Below are 22,546 nucleotides of genomic sequence, written 5' to 3' on the forward strand. Positions count from 1 at the left end.
ACTTTGACAGTCCAAAAAAAGATCAATGAATTTGAATCAACCGACACCCGAAAATAGTTCATATTATCGACAACAGATCTCGCTACCTGTCGAATTTTCAATCGAATTTCACGTTGGGCATGCGCGACAGATGTTCTTTCTTTCTTTTGCTTTTGTCTCTTCAAACTTTTTCTCAACCAAATCAGGTTGATCGTTAGAATCACAATTAGCAACTTTAATTGTTGCAACAAGTTGGTCTTTTAACTTTTATTTTAATGTTTTTGTTAAATAATCTAAACAAATTCCTTTTTTACTTGTTAAATTAAAGTGAATCTATTTGAATTGATGATCGTTTAAACTCCATTAACTTCCTAAGTGAATGACCGAAGTGCTGAGATTATGGTGACCATTGGAAAAAGTATCCATTTGTTGTGTCTACTTTTCTTTTCTGTAAATGTTTCAACGTGTAGAATAAGCAACAGTTTTATTAATTGATTGGTGTAATTATTTCATCGGTTTTAATCAATTTACCCTTTTGGAAGGTGTTAACGGCAAAGTTTCAATTTATCAACTAATTTATACAAATATCAAAAGTTAAAATCTATGTTCACCATGAGCTCTACAATGGTAGTGACAAGAACAACAAGAACAAAAATATCAACATTATTTGAAAGAATTACTTGTAATCAAAATAATAATTGTAACCTTTTTTGGTTAATCTTCTTGGTGTGAATGATACTTCTCATCAGTGAACAACAACCTACAGATTTTAGGTTATTTTCCACCATCTTTTTATTCATCTTATTCCCTTTTCCCAATTTCCTTTTCTACGCTTTTTTAATATTGACCTAAAATGATCACAAGGAATTTTCTTCATTATTGTGAACCATTTTGGATTATATTGTTTTCTTTTATTCTTGTTAACCATCATGCTGTTTATATATGGGCTCAAAGTTTAACTGGTTCGTTATTTGAATATTTATTTCTATTAGTTTTAAGTTTCCCTCTGACTTTGATTTTGTATTCATTTTGCTATTTTTTTGTTTTCCGTGTTATTTTATCTCTTTCAGCGCCACCACCTAATCCACCAAGAGATTTACAAATAGAAGTAGTTTCGGGTAAAATTGTTCATCTTGATTGGAGTCCACCAACTTCCGGATCAATCACTGGCTATGGACTTACAATTGTACCTCTTTCAGAACAAGATGAAACGGGTATTCGTAATCTTCAAGTAGCTATAACAGATGATCTACCCTTAACTTTACGTGATTTAACTCCAGGAGGAACTTATGAGATTCAATTACAATCAGTAAATGGTAATAGTTCTAGTAACCTTTTCCTGTCAGCCAATTTTACCACCAAACCCAATACACCGGGACGTTTCATCGTTTGGTTTAGAAATGAAACAACTTTACTGGTTCTTTGGCAACCTCCTTACCCTGCGGGTATTTTTGATCAATACCGGGTGAGTATTGAACCTCGAGATGCTATTCAGTCAGTTCTTAATGTTGATAAAGAATCTGAGCCTCCGGGTCCAGCCCAAGCAGCTTTTTATGGATTAGTGCCTGGTAGAGCTTACAACATTTCCGTTCAAACCGTTAGTCATTCACAAATAAGTACACCAACCGAAGCCAAATACTGGACTGTGCCTTTACCACCAACAAATGTTACCTTTGACCCTAACACGGTTGCTTCAAATTCATTTGATGTTAAATGGTCTCCACCTAAATCATTATCTGAATTTGATCGGTATCAAGTGTCACTCTCAATGAAAAGCTCAATACCCAAATCAGTGCCTAAAGATGCACCAAGAATGGTTACTTTTAATGAAAACCTGGAACCAGGTAAAACTTATGAAGTGGTTGTGAAAACAGTTTCCGATAATGTGGCCAGTTGGCCGGTAACAGTTAACGTTACTACAGCTCCATTGCCAGTGGCTCATCTGAAAGCTCATCCCGGTGAAGCGGGTGAGATTAAACTTTCCTGGGCTGTGAATAATGAATCAATTCAAGATTCATTTATGATTAAATATCATGAATTGGAAGCATTTAATTCAGATGGATCGGTTCAGGTTGTTCATGATACCAAAGTGATTCTTGAAAACTTACTTGATGGTCGTAATTATTCAATTACAGTGGTTGCTGTTAGCAAAGGAACAAAAAGTGAGGAAAGGATTATCTTCCAACCCACCAAGCCCGCTCCACCGGTTATCGGAATATTAGAACCAGTCACCAATCATAAGCTCAACGTTTCCTGGAAATCAGATGTAACCAGTCGACAAGATTCTTATAAAGTTGTTTGGATAAGAAATGATACTCGAGATAAAGAGGAAGCAATTACCAAAAACAATTGGCTTCTATTGGAAGGATTGACTTCCGGTGGATCTTATACCATAAATGTTTCAGCCATTTCTTATGGTTTGGTCAGTGAACCTCACACTTATTTCACCACAATACCTCCTAGACCTCCAGGTGGACCACAAATTGCCAAAGCATCTAATTCAACGGTCATTTTAACATGGACTCAACCAAATTCATCTCTAGTTGACCATTATATTGTTCGTTACCGTCCAGTTGGGTCAACTTTTTGGCGTGAAATGGGTGTTATCAATATAACAACCACAGAAATTCGTGACCTGGTTGCCGGTGAACGTTATGTTTTCCGGGTTAACACAGTTTCCAACAAAGTAGAAAGTCCTGATGTCCGAGAAATTGAGCAAACCATGTATCCTAATTCAGTTGAATCAGTAACCTATTCAATAGGCTCTGAAAATATTACTTTCAAATTAGTCACACCATTAGGACGTGTTGATTACTATATAATAGTTTATAATACGGTTCGTGAACCAACTCAACAAAATTCAAAGCAAGTGGCAGCGGGAAATAATACCCGAGTGGGAACTCTAATGACCATTGTAATCGATGAACTTACTCCGGGAGACATGTACTCATTTCGCTTCTATGCCGTTAGCCATAATCTTCGCAGTGAAGGAATCGGTGTTCAAACCAGAACAAGTAAGTAGTTAAATTAATTCTCCAACCAATCAACAAGAACCGAAATAATATTTTTCAATTATATAAATCACTCTTCCCCTTAATCATAATTACCCATCATCAACCTCATCATAATTAACTGAAATAATATTTTTCAATTATATAAATCACTCTTCCCCTTAATCATAATTACCCATCATCAACCTCATCATAATTATGATTCACAGTAACGGTAAAAATTTAAAAACACACAACAACAACATCAACAATTATCTTACTCAATCTCTCATCCAGGATCCGGTTGCCAATTTAGAACCAAATTAACTGCTTTTCTATTAATCCATCAACTTAAACTATCTTTTCCTTTTCCGAATAAGAATTGATAATATTATAAAGAAAATAATAAATCTATGTCAAAGTTGATCAATTTTTCTAACGACTGATCAACGATAATCCTGATATCAGATCAAAAAAAAAAGTGATCAACAATTTAGTAAAATCAATTATAATCTTCACACAATAATAAGCATCACATTTACAGATTGAAATGATTATTACGAATTGAGATAATCAATTTTTACTAATCAAGATATTATAATAGTTTAAGGTCTTTCGTTGAGTTGATATATTCCACCAATTACTAATAACCATTCACTCAAGATAGTGAACATGAATGACAAGTAACAGCGTAATAATTTGTACGTGGTAGTGAATCAAAAAGAATCCGAAAGGCGAAGTTGAAATAAGAAGAAAAAAGAAAAAGAAAATTTTATCGACAGATAAATTCGAAAGAGATGAAAATGACCTTAATTGGAACAATTTTCTCTCTTTTCGTTCTTTCAACCTTCTTTCTTTCTCAGTCTCTTTTTCGTAAATTTACACTAAAGATTTGTTGTTATTTACCTTTTTACCTGTTTACAGGTAAACGTATAAGTCCAATTGCTTTTAACCTGTTTGCTTGTTTTCTTGGAATGTCCTGAGAGGAGAAAAGTAAGAGAAAAGAATCAAGACATATTTCGATTTTTGATCTCTATCTCTCTTTTCTCAAGAAGATAGAGTAAGAAAGAAAAGAAAGAGAAGAAAAAGTTGCATGATGATAAAAGGGAGAGACTCAATTTCTTACTGTAAAAAAGAGTGAATAGAAAAGGAAGGAAGATTTTAAACGAAAAGAAAAAAAAATCAACTTTTTGTTCTCCCAATGATCATCATTCTGGTGTTTATTCAAAGTTAATTGTTATCAATTGAAAGTTTAATTGCCATTAACTTAATTTCCAATCATAACATTGGACTTGCAATGATCAGAAACAACAACAATCAAACCAGAAAACCCAATCAAATTGAAAACAAGGTTACAATTCAATGTATTTTAGTGATGATAATAAGAGAGAGAGAGAGAGAAGGTTAAAGATGATGATGATTTAGAGGTGTAAAGAACCTACGAAATTGACTTTCTTTTCATTCTTTTTTCTTTGTTGTGTTGATGATGATGAAGAAGAAGAAAAGAAAGAGACAAGAGATGAAGATAAATGTTGGCGTTGTTTGATAATGTTACTTTTGATTCTTGTTTTTTTTTCATCTTCATCTTACCTGTTGATCTTGTTGTTATTGTCTTTCAATAAACCCAAAAAGTTTGGCTTAATGATGACTGATAGAGAAACTGGTTGTCACATGAATGGTTTGCTGAGCATGACTAATCATAGATGATGAGAATGCTTTTCAGATTATCATCATCATTTCATCATCTTAGCATCTTCATGATCAACCCTTTTAACATTATAATTGAAAAAAACAATATTACGATTACTAAATGTTTACCTGTTAAAGAACACTATTCAACTAATTCCTACGCCACCTTAATTCTTGATCCAAATGATTAAGTAACTCAATAGTAGCTTAATGATGAAAAAAAAACTAAGGTGTGAAGAGATTAACTGATTAGCAAACTAAGTTGTACCAAGTATATTAATTAAAGTTACAGTTGAGTGTTTGAGAAACAATTAGATTTATATTATTTACGTTTGTGAGTCTGTACGTTATGACTTCATTTGTATCGCTCCTTCAACACTTTCATCATCTTCTTCACCCTGAAATAGTAATTTAAACCTTTACCCACTAACCAAGAAAATCACTAATCTTATATTGTAATTATTTCAGTTTACCTGTGTGTGTGTGTGTGTAGCTTTATGAATTTACTATTAATTTGTGGGAGCGAAACTTTGAAAAAATAATAACTTTATGAGTAAGAAAAACTTTAATGGTAGTTATGATTAGCCTTTAAGAAATAGGAACAAGGTCAGTTAATTTTTGGTAGTCAATTTCAATTGATTACTAGTTGTGAATGGTAATGTTCAACAATTTAACCGTTAATTTGATACTTTGCTCGCACTTAAACATTTGATTGTTGACCGCTGGTCAAGTTTTAGACTCTCGCTCTCTTATTATATTTGATTTTTCAACCAAATCCCTTTTAATCAGATCAAATTTTTCACTTTTATCAATAACTGTATTTTCATAATTATTACAATCGACTGTTATTATTATTATAATTTACAGTTAACTTTGAATAAGTTTCTCTTATTATTATTGTTTATTAAGATTCCTGAATACTTTCATCATTGTATTAATATTAACGATGATTAAAAGTTAACTAAAATTTTTGGTTGATTCAGTTTTAAATTACATTTTGATTAAACTATTAAATGATAAATATCAAGACAATTAAGGTTTGTTGTTTTTTAAAAGGTAAAACTTTTTATTCGTGATAATATTTTAATTGTAATGATAAAACTTTTTTTTGTAATTTTCAATCATTAATCTAACAATTAGTTGGATATTTTTGTTAATCAATCATCTGAATTAACTTTTATAGATACAGTAATTGTCATTTGTTATATAATCATTTGAACAACAAAATTGATTTTAAAGACAAGGCAATTGAATAATTTCCACTCCATTAAACAATTAAAATTTAATCAATTCAAGGTTAACATGATATTTGAATCTGATAAACTTGATTCAAGATTATACTTTTTGCTTAATCAAGTTGATTAATCTTGTTGTTAAAATCTTAATCCTAATCTGTTATGGTTCAACCTCTGGTTAAATTATAAGTGGGGAAAAAGTTCACCTTCAATTTACTTCACGTTGATTTACATTATTAATTTTGGTTAAATTGATTGAATAATTTTCTGAAAAACCAACATCATCATTTGAACATCAACATTATCATGAAACATTGAATAAGTTTCAGTTGTGTTAATGAAGGAACCGGTTCAGATTAGATTATTACTAATACACTTAATCAGCTATCAGAACTAAATCAGATAAAAAAATACTCATTTTCAGAACTCGATCTCTCTCTCTCTCTCTCTCTCTCTCTCTCTCTCTCTCTCACTAATCAATATGCTTCATTCATTTTGTATCGTCAAAGCTAATAACTGAATTTACCTCGAGTTCTATCCCGATACTCACCAAGAACAAGTTCTACTTTTGTGTATGTGAGCTTGATAACCTCCAGTGAGAACGTTCAAGTTTTTTTTTCTCTTCTTCTTAATTCTAACTATAACTTTCTAATTATCTTATTAATCGAATTAATAATATATTAACAATTAACAACTAATGGCAGTTTAAAAATTCGACTTGACCAACAATCGTATATAAATACATACAATTGTATATTTTTTCCGCTGCCGGACAATTGAGACGATTTTATTATCATTACAATTTCTACTTCAATTTCACTTTAATTGTAATTATAACCTTGATTGTTGAAACTAAATAATTATTCTGATTCGATTTGATTTGAATTATATATAACCTATTCGGAAAAAAGGTTGGACTCTTAATTTGATCATTGATTTCTAATGAACTGATTCAATTATAAATTAGTAAATTACATCAATCGAAAGATTAAACATTAAAGTTTTTAATGAGAGACATAATTCCATTTTCTGATGAGTAGGTCACTTTTGGGACAATATTTTTCATCAAGCGATGAAAATAATGCTTATCAAATGTTTTCAGCTTATTATTTATTCTTGCTATGAGTTCATCTTGGTTTTTTGCCTTCCACCCGTTAGCGTAGACTTTGGCCTTAAGATGAGAAAAAAAAGTTTCAATTGGCCTCAACATAGGGACTGCCGGTGGGTTTTCGAGCTTTTTGACATATGCGATGCCAGCGCCATCTAGAACTTCTAAAGTTCGCTTTGCATAATGAGAAGAGGCCAAATCAGGCCAGAAAATGTACCTATGATTGCGATTAGACATGAGCATTGGTATTAATCTCTTGACAATACACTCATCGATATAAATGTCAGAGTTAATAGCCCCTGAACTCTGATGAAAATATGGTTTAGAATGTCCATCCTCACTAATCGCAATCCAAAGCATCATTTTCTTTCCGAATTTGGCCTTTTCTCGGAATCGAATGGCATCAGGTACATCGTCAATGTCATCGGTAAAAGAAAAATATTTTCCACCGTAAAAATTGTGGCCATCAAGATCAAAATACGACTCGTCGTCCATAATGATGCGGTGGCGCTGCAGTCGTTTTAGTAGTCGAGGCATCCTTTCGTTTTGACGTTCGACTTGTTGGTCACTCACTTTAGGTATTGTCCGTCGAGCTCGAACTTTGATATTATTATCAGATAGAATTTTTTTTGCTGTTTTATCTGATACCTCGATTGCCCGACCAATAGCACTATAACCAGGAAAAATTTTATTTTCCGTCATTTTGATTATTTTGTTTAATTTTCGACGGTTAACGACGATTTTTGGCCTTCCAAGGTTAGAGTTCAGGTCATTTTCCTTGTCTAATGATAATTTGTTAAAGTAGTTGTAGGCCGTTGATTTTTTGGCACCAAATTCACGGAATTTACTAACTAATTCATTTTTATTTTTTGATTCACAATTAGCAAAATAATAACTTGAACACACTTTTCTTAAACTATTCTGGTCCATGGCTAATAATTAACTAATTTTTTGTGCTAATCCTTTCAAATTTTGTCTAGACATCGATCACATTGTCGCTAATTAATAGACAAAAAACCGTTACAATTTAATCAACCGTTTTCGAGAAATCAATGATCAAATTAAGAGTCCAACCTTTTTTCCGAATAGGTTATTTATCATTTCAACATCCATCATTTAGTTATCTATTTGGCTTAGTATTATTATTATTTAACTAACTTGTTGTTATTATTATTTTTAATAATCTGTTGATTGTTTACTTTCATTTATTGTTTTAATAAACAACACTTACAATTAATATTAGTTTTGATGATTCAATGATTATCATTTTGAATGATTAGTTTTTGTTTTGTTGTTGATTAACTTGATTCTTGACCTACAAACAATTGATGAAGATGATGATTGTTTTTCATTATCTTTATGATTAAGATGCTAATGAATGAAAACTGTGAAAAAAAAACAATTTAAACATGAAAAAAGTTGATGAGGTCAAATGTTATTCAATTGATATTCAAATGTATCCAACTTCTAACATATATATTGTTATGATAATCTCAGGTAACTTTTTAATTTTCAATTGTCATCTCATTGTCACAATTAACTATCATTAATTGTTACAATCAGAGTGTATCATCCTGTGATAATGATCAAGAAAGTGAAATTATTATATTGACAATTTCCCTATTTGTCTCAATAGAAACATTTTATCCCAATGAATTGTTAAGAACACAATTCAACGATTAAATTTTATGTAAATTATTATGAATATTATTTAACTAAATTGTTAACGTAAACATTATTAGTTAATTAGTTAAACAATTATCATAATAATAATAACAATAAATTGATATTAAATTATCACCTAGCAAATAAAATTGAGAAACTTGAAAGGTTAATTTATTAATACAAGAGGTTAAGTGAAGGTAACTTTTTGTTGATTGTTTGTTAAATTGTAAACAATTTATTTAGTATAATTATATTGCCCACCATCTTGTTAACAATCAACAATCAACTTAAATATATTATTATAACCTTCAACCAATCAAAAATGATCACAATGGTAAAGGTTAAATCTCACTATTTAAACAAGACTTTTGGGAATCAGAAAACAACAAAGTTGTTGCATAAACATAAGATGAGCCCATAAACGGTTACCTGTATTCTTGGTGTAGCCTGACAGGTAATAAAGGAACCTGATTTTCCCAGAGTATCCCAGGCTCTTTTCTCTGTCTTCTTCTCTTTCTTCATCATCCAAATTATCATCTTCATCTTCCTCATCCATCCCTTGACCAGATCCTTCAGGTATCCTTACAATAGCTGCACTTACACTTATCCAAGGTTTTCAATTGCTGCAAGAGCTTTTTTATTATTATTAATACGATAATTGGTCCATCTTAATTTTCCATTAAATTTGATTGACTTAATTTGATTCAATTTCACCCAATTAGTTTACATATTAGGTTATTATTTAACTAATTACGATTGTTGATCTAAATCACTTTTCAACAGATTGATTTTAGTTTTTTTTTCATTTGGTTGTTAATGTTAATTTGTTTTACCTTTTGTTACTAATCATTTAATTTTAATCTTGTTAACTTGATTAACAATCAAATTTAATCATAATTATCGTTGTTCCCGAGATTTAAGATCAACTTGTTAATGACGACCAACTGATTAGTTACTGATTAACAAGGTGTTACTTGATTGTAAAAAATACATTTAGGTGATTAGATCATTTAATTAATCACATTAATGTATAATCACAATCTTACGTTTTCACTTAAATCATTACCAAAAATTACTGCTAACTAAATCATGATACTTTTTAATCAAAAATAATTAGATTATCCTTATAATTACTTAATTGCTGAATAATCACCATCAAAATTATTCAATTGTGACAATTTTCACTTTAATTATTAATACTTTATTTAGATGTAAACACTTTCAATTGATTCTCAATTAGTTGATATAACTTTTTTTCCTTTACCAATATCTATTATTAATTTTATCATTTAATCAATTGGCATGATTAAGTTGATTGTTTTAAAATTACTAATCATCTCCAGTACCAGTAGTAACAATCAGAGATTGTATTTGATTGACTAATTGCATATATTGATTACTAAATGTATCGTAATGCACGCAATTGATTAGAGATCTTTAATCAACGAAACAATCAACGAATGAAAAAACAATTTTTGATCATCAAAATAAAATACAACAATCAAGAGATCCCAAAAAAGTTAATTGTGTTTAAATGATTTGTACTTCAAATTGGTCATTGATGAAAAGATTAAGAATATCGGTTTTTGTATCAATAAGATTTTTTGTCAACAATTAACTAAACAATCAATTCTGTCAACTCAAATATCACAATCACATACAGAATATTGATAATTATTGATAATCTCTTTGATTAACTAACATTAACTGATATGATTCCAAATCAAAATCACTCAACTCCTTGCATCCTTTTCCTGATTAACTGTAATTAAGTTCAATTTTTGGCTTTTGTTTTAGTTAACTGTTTTTGTTTATTAACCTTCAATTACATCATTAATTGTGATTAGTTAATTAACACTGATTATCTTATTTTATAAGATAACAAATTGTTGATGTTGTTTGATTGTGTTTTTTTTCTCCAACAATTTGTTTAATTGTTAACAATTCCGGTAAACGTGAATCTCACACCTTAATTTTTTATATGTTGATCGTTATTGTGAATGTAAACTTTCAATTGTTACATTTGATTAGTTAACAATCAGTTAATTGCTTAACTGTAATTCACTTCCGAGTAACTAATTTTTTTCTGACTTCTCTCTTTTTCCTTAAATTTTGATTAGTGCCTGTGATAAACTCGGTAATTAATATTGTTACCGATGAACAAGAAACAAAAACACTGGGAATTAAGTATACTCCAACTCCTCGACGTAATGTGATCTTTGACCGTTATCGTTTCCAACTTGTCAGTGATCCGTCCATACCCGCTCAAGAAAAGCTTCACAATGATACCTCTCGATTGGTACTTTTTGACAACCTGATACCAGGTCGATTGTACAATATTTCAATTTGGACAGTGTCCGGTGGTGTTCATTCAGTTCCTATCATTCGAGAAGTTCGTCTCTTCCCAGAACCAGTTCGTTCACTTTCAGCATTGAAAATCGCCGATACTGAGATCACTTTAGTTTGGGAAGCACCAATAGGCGATAAAGATTGTTATGAGATCACTTACCTTGACCCACAGATAACCAATCGTTTAGTAAGAAATATAACTTTCACAGAGAAAATATTTCATTCTGGGCTGAAACCTCATCAAAATTATTCCTTCGAAGTGACCTCACTAAGCGGCTATGGAACCTCAACCCTTCTTAGAAGTTCACCAATCTCTCAAACATTTACCACCTCTGAATCGATACCTGGTCGTGTGGCTGTTTTTCACTCGCTCGATGTTAAACCAAATGAAATCACCTTAAAATGGGATCTTCCCGCTTCCGAGCAAAATGGTGTCATCACCGGTTTCAACATATCTTATTATCCAAAGGGAAATCCCGTCCTTAAGCATCAATCTTTCGGTCCAACTGAAAATCAAGGAACCATTTACCAGTTAATTCCTGGTAAAATTTATGTCTTCCAAATCCAAGCTCACACCAAAATTGGCCCAGGATCAAAAGCAACTTGGGAGGAAACGATGCCCATTTGGCGTATCAAGTGATTGAACCTTTCTACCCTTTCAATGGCTCCCTGGTCGAGGATTTCACCATAGGTTCAGAGGATTGTCTCAATGCCAATGCCATTAAGAAATATTGTAATGGTCCCTTAAAATCTGGTTCTGTTTACAAGGTTAAGATACGAGCCTTTACTGCTCCAGATAAATTCAATGATACACTTTATTCATATCCCATAGCCACGGATCCTGATAATACTGCTCTTTACGTGGGAATTTTCCTTCCCTTGTGTTTACTCATTCTCCTTGGTTTTATCGTCTTGGTACTGAAACGTAAACGTCTTGGACCATTTAGTTCACGAATCATCAAGAATCCAAATAAATCATCAGTACCACATATGGGTGGTAAAGAAGATGCTCTCTCAATTGCTGAAAGTGAAATAATCACCAGTCGTCCAATCAAATTAAAAGATTTCTCTGAACATTATCGTCTAATGTCCGCTGATTCGGATTTCCGTTTCTCCGAGGAATTTGAACTTCTCAAACATGTAGGCCGAGATAAACCCTGTACAGCAGCTGATTTACCAGTTAATCGACCTAAAAATAGGTTCACCAATATCTTACCATATGATCATTCTCGTGTTAAACTGTTACCAACTGACGATGAGGAAGGATCAGATTATATCAATTCTAATTACATTCCAGGTTATAATTCACCTCGAGAATTTATTGTTACCCAAGGACCGTTACATTCAACTAGAGATGATTTTTGGCGAATGATTTGGGAACAAAATTCCCGAGCAATCGTAATGTTAACTCGATGTATTGAAAAAGGCCGTGAAAAGTGTGACCATTATTGGCCTTTTGACACTCAACCTGTTTACTATGGTGACATCCAAGTAACTGTACTCAACGAATCTCAATATCCTGATTGGACTATTTCAGAATTTAAAGTGATGCGAGGAGATCAATCTCGAATAGTTCGTCATTTTCATTTCACTACCTGGCCTGATTTTGGTGTTCCCGAACCTCCAATAACCTTAGTCAAATTTGTTAGGTCATTTAGAGAGCGGGTTCTACCAGACAGCAACAAACCTATCGTAGTACATTGCAGTGCTGGTGTCGGTCGATCGGGAACCTTCATCGCTTTGGATCGGATTCTACAGCAAATCCAAAAATATGATTATGTTGATATTTTTGGAATAGTTTATGAAATGAGACGCGAACGAGTTTGGATGGTACAAAATGAACAACAATACATTTGTATCCATCAATGTTTACTTACTGTTCTCGAAGGAAAAGCCGATCTAATGGATTCACCTCGACCCGAATTACATCTTAACCCTGGTTTCGATGATGATGAAGGAATTGCTGAATCTGGAATCTAATCATGAATAATATTGTTTGATTGTAGTAATTTTCTCTCTCTCTCTCTCTCTCTCTCTCTCTGTTAAAATGTATGTATGTAATTTTTAAAGGAATAGCCACAATTTTCACTAAACAATTTCCAAATCAAATTGACTCAAGATATGAATACAAATCAATTCAAATCCATGGAAATATAACCAAATTAAACTACTGAAAAAGAAATTAATTAAATCGTCTTGATTTAAGTAAAATAAATTTATCTTTATTTATTAAATTAAAATAAACTTGTAAACCATAACCAAAACCTCAACTTAAAGGCAAATCAAATCAATCATTTGTTCACCAACATAATTATCAAAATGATTATTATTATTAATCAACAATCAGGTCAAAATTTTTCGTCCAAATAAAATTTTAGATGAACAACTAAAATGTTTCGATGTTTGCAAACTAAAATCGATTTTTCATTCTCTTTCTTTTCCATCGTAACTTTCCCTCTTCCAATTTCTCCCCTTTTTCTTTTTCTCTGTCGTTTTCCCTTTCGCCGAATTTCGATAAAAATCGATTCGAAAAAATCTTCACCATAATCGATTTTTAGAAAATCTGATAATCGCACCACCAGAATTACGATTGCATGAGGAGAGCAACGGCCTCTGTTGTGGAGATGGTTCAACATTTTCCATCAACTTGGATGAGAAAAAGTCTTTCTTTTTTTATTTCTTTCTTTCTTTTGAGTCGCTTTTTTATCATCATTTGATTTGTTGTCTTTTATTTTCTTGTTAATGAGAGTTAATTGTAAATTAAATCCAGTGAATTGGAGTCAAATTAAAAGGTATCCTGTTAATATTTTTTCTTCTATTGTCTTACTGATGGATTCTAAATCTATTTGGTGTGAGATAATCTTTTTTTTTTAGAAGATTAGAAAGTGAGAAGAATAATTTCTTTTCTATTCTTTTTTTTTCTCATAATCTGTTTCATTTTTTATTTTCTTTTAATTTCAGTGATGCTGTTTGGATTTAAATGAATTATGAATGAACCAATGTAAAGATACTTGGCAATATTTATCTTTGTGATAGGAAAAAATATTCTTTTCTTGGTGTTGATTCGGATTTTCATTCTCACCCATGGGACCCAATCATAATCATCAAGACCATCGTCACAATCAACAGGACAATTGTCATTCTAATGGTGCTGGTGGTGGTAAAAGTAACCATTTAAATAGTAATAACTCTTCTAATGGTAATTCATCATTAAACTCCATCATTAATTATGAAGTGTGTCGAGATTTTTTAAGAAATGTTTGCCGTCGAGGTGCTAATTGTAGGTATCGTCATCCAGAAAGGAATGAGGCTGAAGAATTGGGTAAAAAGGTTGACTTAATATTTTGCCATGATTATCAGAATAAGGAGTGTCGCCGATCTAATTGTCGTTTTATCCATTGTACAAAACAAGAGGAAGATATTTATCGAGCTACTGGTAAATTACCAGTTTACCTGATTGAGAAATTATCATATTCAAGACATAGCGCATCATCACCTTCACTTTCATCCGGTTCATTTCATCACCAGCATCATCCCTTATCCCATCAACACCACAACCATCAACAAGCCGACTTTATGAAATCAGCTGCATGTGATAATATAAGTAACAATGGAATAGCCCAAAATTCATCGATAGCTTCCAATTCAGCTTCCTCATTTGTCTCTTCATTTGCTTCTTCCTTTTCATCATCTTTACCTTCACCATCAACAACTTTGGCCTCTCCCTTTCTCAAGTCAATACCCGTTTGCAAAGATAACCTTAAAGGAGATTGTCTCAGAGGTGTAAGATGCAAATTTCGTCATATTTCCGCCCAAGCAGAATATGATCTTGAATTAAGAAGTTCAACTTTCCATTCGAATGATGGGATTCGCCCTTTACAAATGGACAGAAATCATGTTGTACCACCGAGTAGCTTAATGGATAGTCCATCATCTTATCAAGGAGGATTAGCACCACCAGAACCCAAGAGACGTGCCTATGATTCATCTCTTGGCTTTGGACCTCAACCACCTATCAGCCATCCCCAATCTCTTCGTACCTCTTCATCTCTTAGTCCAAATCTATCTTCAGGTCAACCTGGAAATCATTTTGAATTTTCTAAACCGGAGCCACCTCAAAATTTATTCAACAATAGTCGTTTTCTGGAGGACGAAAATTTCAATCTTCGTCGACACATAGAAGAACTGAAGAAACAGGTAGCTGATCTTATGGCTTCAAACGAATTCTTAATTGAACAAAATGCTCAACTTCGCACAATAGGAACCAGATCAATTAATCCCTTACTTCCTCCACAGCTTAACACAAATTCATCTTCTTTATCACAATCAAATGAATCGTTTATCGGTAGTAGATCAAGTGAACATGGTATTCATCACCAGCAACAGCAACAGCAACAACAGCACTTTCCTATCGCTTATGCACAACTCTAAGTGCGAAAACAATTGCCTCTCTATATCAATTAATGTAATTAGTGTTCAATTGGTCAGTTATTCACAAATGACCAAACTCAGCTCTCAAAATTTTCGTTCACCTTATCTATTGATATCGAAATTATGATAAACGAGTTAAATTGAACGCTACTCGTTATCAAAACAATTTATACGATGAAAAATATACTTACTATTTAATTGTCCAATCAATCAACTAACAATTGATAAAAACAAAAAAAATCACATCAATGAAACATTCTAAATCCTAAAAAGGCTCATCTGCAATGAAAACTTCATCTTTAATCCTAATCATTAACAATTAGCTATCGATATGTACTCAAGCTATTTATCATGATGATGAAATAATCAAATTATCATTTATCCCTATTAACTAATTGTTTCATAAATATTTGTAAACAAAAACAATGAATGGATTTAAATTAAAACTCACAAGGAAAACAAACAATTAAACCTTATAAGAAACTTTAATTGGTTAATTGGAAAAACTTTATGAACAATCTGGAATCAGATTATCTTGATAATAACAATTCAATTGTTGGAAATCAATCATTACAAATTTCTGATGCTGGATAACAGTTATAACCACAATAGATGATCGTTGAATTGAATCATTTATTACATTTATAAATCTAATGTTTCAATCGACTAATTAAATTTTATTTATTAAATTTCTCTTTCGAAAGGTTCAAATTCTAATCATTTATCTCTTAATTAGACTTGCACGTCGAGTTTTCTTTCTAATTTCAGCAGTTTCCTTTTCATGGGCTTCGAGTTTACTCCATATTGGTAATTGCTGTTCTTCTGGAATATGTTCCCGATACTCTTTCATTAGGTCAAGATGCTCATAGTTGTTGTGCTTTCGAGCTGATCTTTCGTAAAAGTGGGACCAAACATTTTCAAATTTCTCAATTCCAAGAGTTTGTCTATGATACTGAATCTTAAACCAATTTTTTGACCAAGGTAAAGGTAACATTTTGACCTTAATTGGATTCACAGGAATTGGAGCACCTTCTTTACGAATCTCTGGTTCCAAATCAAGAGGGAACGTTGAATATTCAGGTAAAGCATCTCGTAAATATCTAAGATCTTGATCCAACCTTTTCTCTAGTTTGATTAGTTCGATACTTCGAATCGTTGGATTATACAGATCATATCTAATTTCTATTCCTTCTCTGTCGATTATATTTCTTAGAGTAAAACAAGTATTAAGACCAGAACCTTCTCGATAAATACATATTCCAAGGAAACGAGACACTTTTCCTGGAGCAAAAGGATCTGAAACAGTAACAGCAAGAATTGAGCCAACATAAAATTCAGGAATATCCAAATTTTCTCGTCTTTTGATCATATCCTGATGTTCTGGATAGGAAAGAGGGTAAAAGTCAGATCAGGACGAGAGGAAAATTTTTCTATTGTTTTCAAAACTGAAAGCACAAGCAACTCTTTTGTTAAACTCTGTTTAATTTACTTACCTAAATTAACTTTAACTTTATTTCTGTGGTCAGGATTGGGAGCAGGTAGAAAATCAGGATACTTTAATCTCATAGATTCCAATTCCTCAGGAATTAACTTCTTACTAAAAGGTAAAGATCTCGCATCTTCTGGTTTAGTTGTGAAAGAATATGGGAAATCTTTGCCTTTGTCAAATCTCTTTTTTGCATGGACCCAACCTCGAAGACAACGGACCTGAAAAGAGCGTTGATAATTGTTAATTAAATTACTAGAAGGGAAAAAATTAACCACTTTAGGTAAATTCATATTTGATTAAAAAAAGAAACAAACAAAATCACATTTCCTTAAAAAACCAAAACAAGATCCAAATGAAACAAAAATGCTCTAAGAATAGCCACATTTGCTATTTTCAGAGCAAAAATGTGATTTTTTCCACGAAAAAAGTAACTAACGATTTCTTTCAATTCGTCAACTTTTAATAATTAGAAATTATTATTTCTAATTAGTTAACTAACTAATCCATTCTATTCGTTTCTTTAGCTTTTAAAACAAAACAGATTCATTGACTTCTGTGCTCTCTGAATATTTTTGGCGAAAAATTCAGAGTAAATAAATGAAGAACAATTCAAATTGTGATTAATTGTCAAATCCAATAGATGTTCAATCAAGGGCAGGTTAGATTTCCTTTTAATTTCTTATCAATTTAATAACAATTTAACTCAATTTCTATTCTATAAAAATTGTGTCTTCTTTATTCTTGAATCCGTTTTAATTTGAGTTTCAATATTCCTCGGAATTGCTATTGAAGAAAAAGAATTGAAATTTTCTCTTCTCTTTTCTTTTTTGTTTCTTCTCAATATTTTCTAGAGAATAATTGATTTTCCCTTTTTCTTGCTCTCATTTTGATTGTAGATTTCGAAAGGTTCAAAGTGAATAATAATCAGTTTGTCTTCATGAGAATGTATGAAAAATAACCATTGACCGTGATACATTTTGATAGATGTATATATGAGATTGATTGGTGTGAATCAAAGCAAAGGAATCGCGAAGTGGAGAGAGAGAGAGAGACCTTTGGAATTGGAAAAAATTGTAAACTGTCAAAGTATAACTGTAAAAGTTATTACACATTGGGAATAACATGTCAAATGATTGAGAGAAGATGAAGAGATGAGGAAAAAGAAATGTAGAGATGATCTGGAGAAGAGAAAAAGTCAAAACTCTTCCCATGGAAAAAAGCAAACGTAAACACCCAGAGTATGTAAGTATCATAGTGATATTATTTTCCAACATAAACTGTAGTGACTTTTTATTAACGGTTCATTTGATTTGCGAAAAGAGAAACAGATTCTCCTTGAAATTCTGTGACACTTTGTCTTCTTCGATTCTTTTTCTCCTCAGATTTACCTCGATTTTTCATTGCAACATTTTATTCATCAGCATCATGGATCAAACTCTGGGAAACACTTAACTTTCTCATTCTCTTTCCATGTTACCATGTTTATCAGGTGAAAGAACACTGAAGACAAAGAAGAGAGAGATGAACAGACAGAGAGAATTGATTTATTTTCTTAAAGTTTCTCACAGAAAATGATAATTTATCTTTTTCTATTCTCTTTTTCATTATTTGTCAAAACTTATTCCTAATGTTTCATGATTAATGTTTCACCAATGATGAGAGCAATTATTGATTATCCTCAAGAAAATGGATCAATAAATTGCTGGTTAAAGGTAATTAAATTTAAAACGATCAAATTGATATTATAACAAACCAATCAAATCAATTAACTGGAACCTCATCAGCTGATCAAACCCTTACCCTCGACAATTTAAGTTGATACTCTTAATTGTTTACATTCAATATCAATCAGTTGCTTTCACTAACAATTGAAAAAAAAAGTTTCTTCTAATATTGATAAATGGGTTTTGAATTTTTCTCATCCATAGAGATACAACTATTTATATCATTTCTTATTTTTCTCTATATATTTTTCAGAATTCAATTTTTTCATCTTCTCATCGGATTCCCTGAACATCATCATTACTATCATCACTATCATCTTCTTTTCTCCATCGTAATCATCATCAAATTTTGATCCTTTTCGGTTATCACCACTTTACCTTTTTTTCCTCATCTCTGTTGAAAACTTTGTAAGAAGAAAAAAGGAAAGATGAACAACATCATCTTTTCGAATCTTATTTTTTTTCCATCTCCATGTTAGTTTTATCTTCTATTCCATTGGCATCATCATCTTCATCTCTCTTCACTTCTTTATCTGATTGTCCTTTTTTTCATTTCTTCTAACATAATCCTACGGCCATTTCTCTTCTTTACCATAACTTGTAAAGAAGAGGAAGACGAAGGGATGAGGATGGAGATCGCTAAAGAAGATTGGAAAAATAGAGAGAAAGAAAACTGTGAAATTGGATTCAGTTGGCGAAATTCAATTGGAAAAGTTCAGATAATTTCTCTCTCAATATATATTTGTGTATGGATCTCTCTCTCTCTCTCTCTCTCTCTCTCTCTCTCTCTCTCTCTCTCATCCTCATCTTACAAAACTTCACAACATCAAGACCCATTCAAAGATCCATTAGCTTTGGAAATACCATCAACAAGATCAAATCACTTTACATTGATTTATATTTTATCTTATAAAGTTTCAAGACATTTAAGATAATATATATTGTAAGATATTGATAGTTTCTTGAAAAAAAAACAATCAATTTAATCAAGTTGCCGATGCTGATATAATCGTGATAAACAAAAATCCAGGAAACAATTGAAACTGAAAAGGAAATAAAAAATTGAAACATTGAACCTGATTAACCCAATCATCTGATGATGATATTGATAATAACAGTATCATCTTCATCACCCTGATTATCAGTTCTAATCCTTAAATCCAATGATGATGATGATGATGAGAGTGAAAATAGTTTTAAGAAAAATTGATGACATCTCATTAAAAGAGTAATCATTTTTATCATCACAATCTCCTCATCTTCAATTTAATTTGCTTAACGATTACAATGTAAATCAATAACCAAAAGGAACCAAAAAAACCAATGGAAAGGAAAATGGGAACAATTAATGATCACCTCATCCTCATCATCATCATCATTAATTATATAATCGTCGCAATCAAATGTAATTGTTTTGTCTCCCTACCAAGTTTCAAATCTTTTACAGAGATTGATTTTCCTTGTTGAAAACTTGAAACTCTGTTGATATTATTGATGATTTCATATATTCATCTGAACATATGATGGATTTAACTTTAAAAAAGTGAAATATTTTACTGAGAAAAGTAAACAAAAAAACTTCAATGGAAAAAAATATCAATCAATGAGATTTTTTTTCCTTCTCACCCAATGATTGGTTTTTTGACTTTTTCGAGATTCATGTTTACATGTTTATCTAACATGATGATTATGGTTCTTGTTTATCGTTTAGATAGTTTTCTTTTCTCATAATATTTTTTTCTTTGACATTCTTAAATTGTAATGATAAATCACCAACAATTGAAACAACAATTTACCAAGAAGAAAAACAATCTAAGATCAATCATCAATACTAAGAAAGTGAACAAAGATTATCATGTTGATATATTATCCTTGATACATTTTTGAGTTGTATTGATATTAATTAGTTGAGATATAATTTGTCTTTTTCTTTCTTATATTTATTTTGATTTTTTAATTGTTTCCATTTTCATTTAATTTGTTTTCGTTGGGAGGTTATAGAAAATATCGATAGATGGAGTTAGTGAGGTCGTTTGATTTTCGCAATTCTAATTTTAATTGTGTTCATTTGTTTAATTGTCATCGTTTCAATTTTGATTTGATTTCAACTTGTAACTTTATATGATCCTAATGATATATTTCTATTGGTTAATTGTCATCAACCTGGATTGTCTTTTGACTTTTGCTTTAGTAGCTTGAACATGAAATCAGCTTAAATTGATTAGCATTTTGGTTAATCAATAAAATGATGATTATGATAATTTGAAAAGGTATCATGATAATTTAGTTAATCCACTGCTTTGTATATTTAGTCATCAAGTGTCTTGTTAACTGTCTTTTTACCTTCTCTTTAGTTTTTTTTGTTGATTATTAGATTCAAATTTAGCTGACAATTGATTGACAAAGTGACTATTTTATTAATTACCTTAAAGTAAAATGTGTAAGCAAAAATAGTGATCAGTTTAAATGTTTAAACAATTGATATATTTCTATTGGTTAATTGTCATCAACCTGGATTGTCTTTTGACTTTTGCTTTAGTAGCTTGAACATGAAATCAGCTTAAATTGATTAGCATTTTGGTTAATCAATAAAATGATGATTATGATAATTTGAAAAGGTATCATGATAATTTAGTTAATCCACTGCTTTGTATATTTAGTCATCAAGTGTCTTGTTAACTGTCTTTTTACCTTCTCTTTAGTTTTTTTTGTTGATTATTAGATTCAAATTTAGCTGACAATTGATTGACAAAGTGACACTATTTTAAATTAATTACCTTAAAGTAAAAATGTGTAAGCAAAAAATAGTGATCAGTTTAAATGTTTAAACAATTGAGATTATGATCTTCCCACCGATACCAAGAAAAGCTCAAAGAGAGAGAGAGAGAGAGAGAGAGAGAGAGAGAGAGAGAGAGAGATGAGAAGAGGAATATTTTCTGATGAGACTGAAAAAAACACGAAAAAGTAAAAAAAAAGTGATAATATTTTAGCGATTCCCTTGTCAATTAAGTAAACAAACAAAGTGGAGCAAAGATGAGAAGATCAACATCATCAAGTGTAAGATAAAAAGACAGTTAAGTTACATCAATTTACCTTAATCATCATCAACATTGTTTCCTTTACCTTGTCAAAGAAACAGAGACAATTCAAAATGAACACAAGGTTAAGGTTTACCATAGAAAAATAATTCCACCTTCTCAATCTCCTCGATATCATTTTCTCTCTCTCATGTTTATCATCATTAATCCATCCTCCTCCTCCTCCTCCTTCTCCTCATCATCATCATTTTGATGATCTTCATCTTCTTGTATATTATTGTTACTACAAAACAATCATTTATATTCACAACAACTGAAGATAAATGATGTTACCTTGATGGAGAAACGAGAAAAAAACTAAATAATATCACAAAGAAAACGTTTGTTGTTTCATCTTCCTCTCCATTCATTCAGTGATAATATCTCATGAAAATCTAACACTGGACATTTATCAATATACATTTATCATCATCTTCATAACAATCAAATTGTTATCGTTTTTTAAACTACAATTGACTTTTGTCTAATCAACAATTAGATTTATCACTTTTTTCCCTATTCATTTTTTCATTTGCTTTTTTTAACCAACAATCAACAATCAACATTGAACAACAAAAACTGATCATTATTTGAATAATTTAATGAACTACAAAAAAAGTTCAATATTTTGTATTCACAAATAACATTTCATGATAGTGATTAAGTTTTTTTTCCAGGTCAGTTCCTTGATTATGTTGAAACACTTTCCTTTTACACCCAGGGAAATGTTGACAATCAAGTTGATTATTACAACTGATTGTTTCCATCATCATCACCTTTTGATTGACTTTGATTTCTTCAACAATTTAA

At 31.1% G+C, this 22,546-nt stretch overlaps 3 protein-coding genes across 4 annotated transcripts; 2 read left to right on the plus strand and 1 right to left on the minus strand.

Annotated features, from left to right (window-relative positions):
* The first annotated feature begins 173 nt into the window (after positions 1–173).
* LOC128393875 (tyrosine-protein phosphatase 10D-like) lies at positions 174–13,197 on the plus strand. Its single transcript, XM_053354110.1, is given in 4 exon segments — positions 174–941; positions 1,050–2,993; positions 10,787–11,642; positions 11,645–13,197. Coding segments are annotated over 4 exon segments (4,260 nt in total). The 5' UTR covers positions 174–832; the 3' UTR covers positions 12,996–13,197.
* Positions 13,198–13,651: 454 nt separating this feature from the next.
* Positions 13,652–15,837, plus strand: LOC128393872 (zinc finger CCCH domain-containing protein 10-like). Of its 2 annotated transcripts, none has more exons than XM_053354107.1 (2): positions 13,652–13,807; positions 13,977–15,837. In XM_053354107.1, exon 2 carries the CDS (start codon positions 14,100–14,102, stop codon positions 15,444–15,446), a length of 1,347 nt encoding a protein of 448 aa, XP_053210082.1. In that variant the 5' UTR covers positions 13,652–13,807; positions 13,977–14,099; the 3' UTR covers positions 15,447–15,837. The 2 variants fall into 2 exon arrangements, with proteins under 2 accessions (XP_053210082.1, XP_053210083.1); XM_053354108.1 differs by having other exon boundaries at positions 13,749–13,900.
* A 75-nt stretch (positions 15,838–15,912) lies between these two features.
* Positions 15,913–17,288, minus strand: LOC128393874 (probable 39S ribosomal protein L19, mitochondrial). Its single transcript, XM_053354109.1, has 2 exons — positions 16,940–17,288; positions 15,913–16,826 (listed from the first exon to the last, which is right to left on the minus strand). Exons 1-2 carry the CDS (start codon positions 17,223–17,225, stop codon positions 16,168–16,170), a joined length of 945 nt encoding a protein of 314 aa, XP_053210084.1. The 5' UTR covers positions 17,226–17,288; the 3' UTR covers positions 15,913–16,167.
* Positions 17,289–22,546: the final 5,258 nt, after the last annotated feature.

This window comes from Panonychus citri, unplaced genomic scaffold, assembly GCF_014898815.1.
Source record: "Panonychus citri isolate SS breed McGregor unplaced genomic scaffold, ASM1489881v1 Contig00138, whole genome shotgun sequence".
Taxonomy (NCBI): domain Eukaryota; kingdom Metazoa; phylum Arthropoda; class Arachnida; order Trombidiformes; family Tetranychidae; genus Panonychus; species Panonychus citri.

Bases quoted from the DNA above. Each gene is read 5' to 3' on its own strand.
- LOC128393874 (XM_053354109.1), bottom strand. From the start codon at position 17,225: ATGAATTTACCTAAAGTGGTTAATTTTTTCCCTTCTAGTAATTTAATT. The intron at 16,827-16,939 runs GTAAGTAAATTA...TTTCCTATCCAG, and splicing joins TAAAGTTAAAGTTAATTTAG to AACATCAGGATATGATCAAA.
- LOC128393872 (XM_053354107.1), top strand. From the start codon at position 14,100: ATGGGACCCAATCATAATCATCAAGACCATCGTCACAATCAACAGGAC.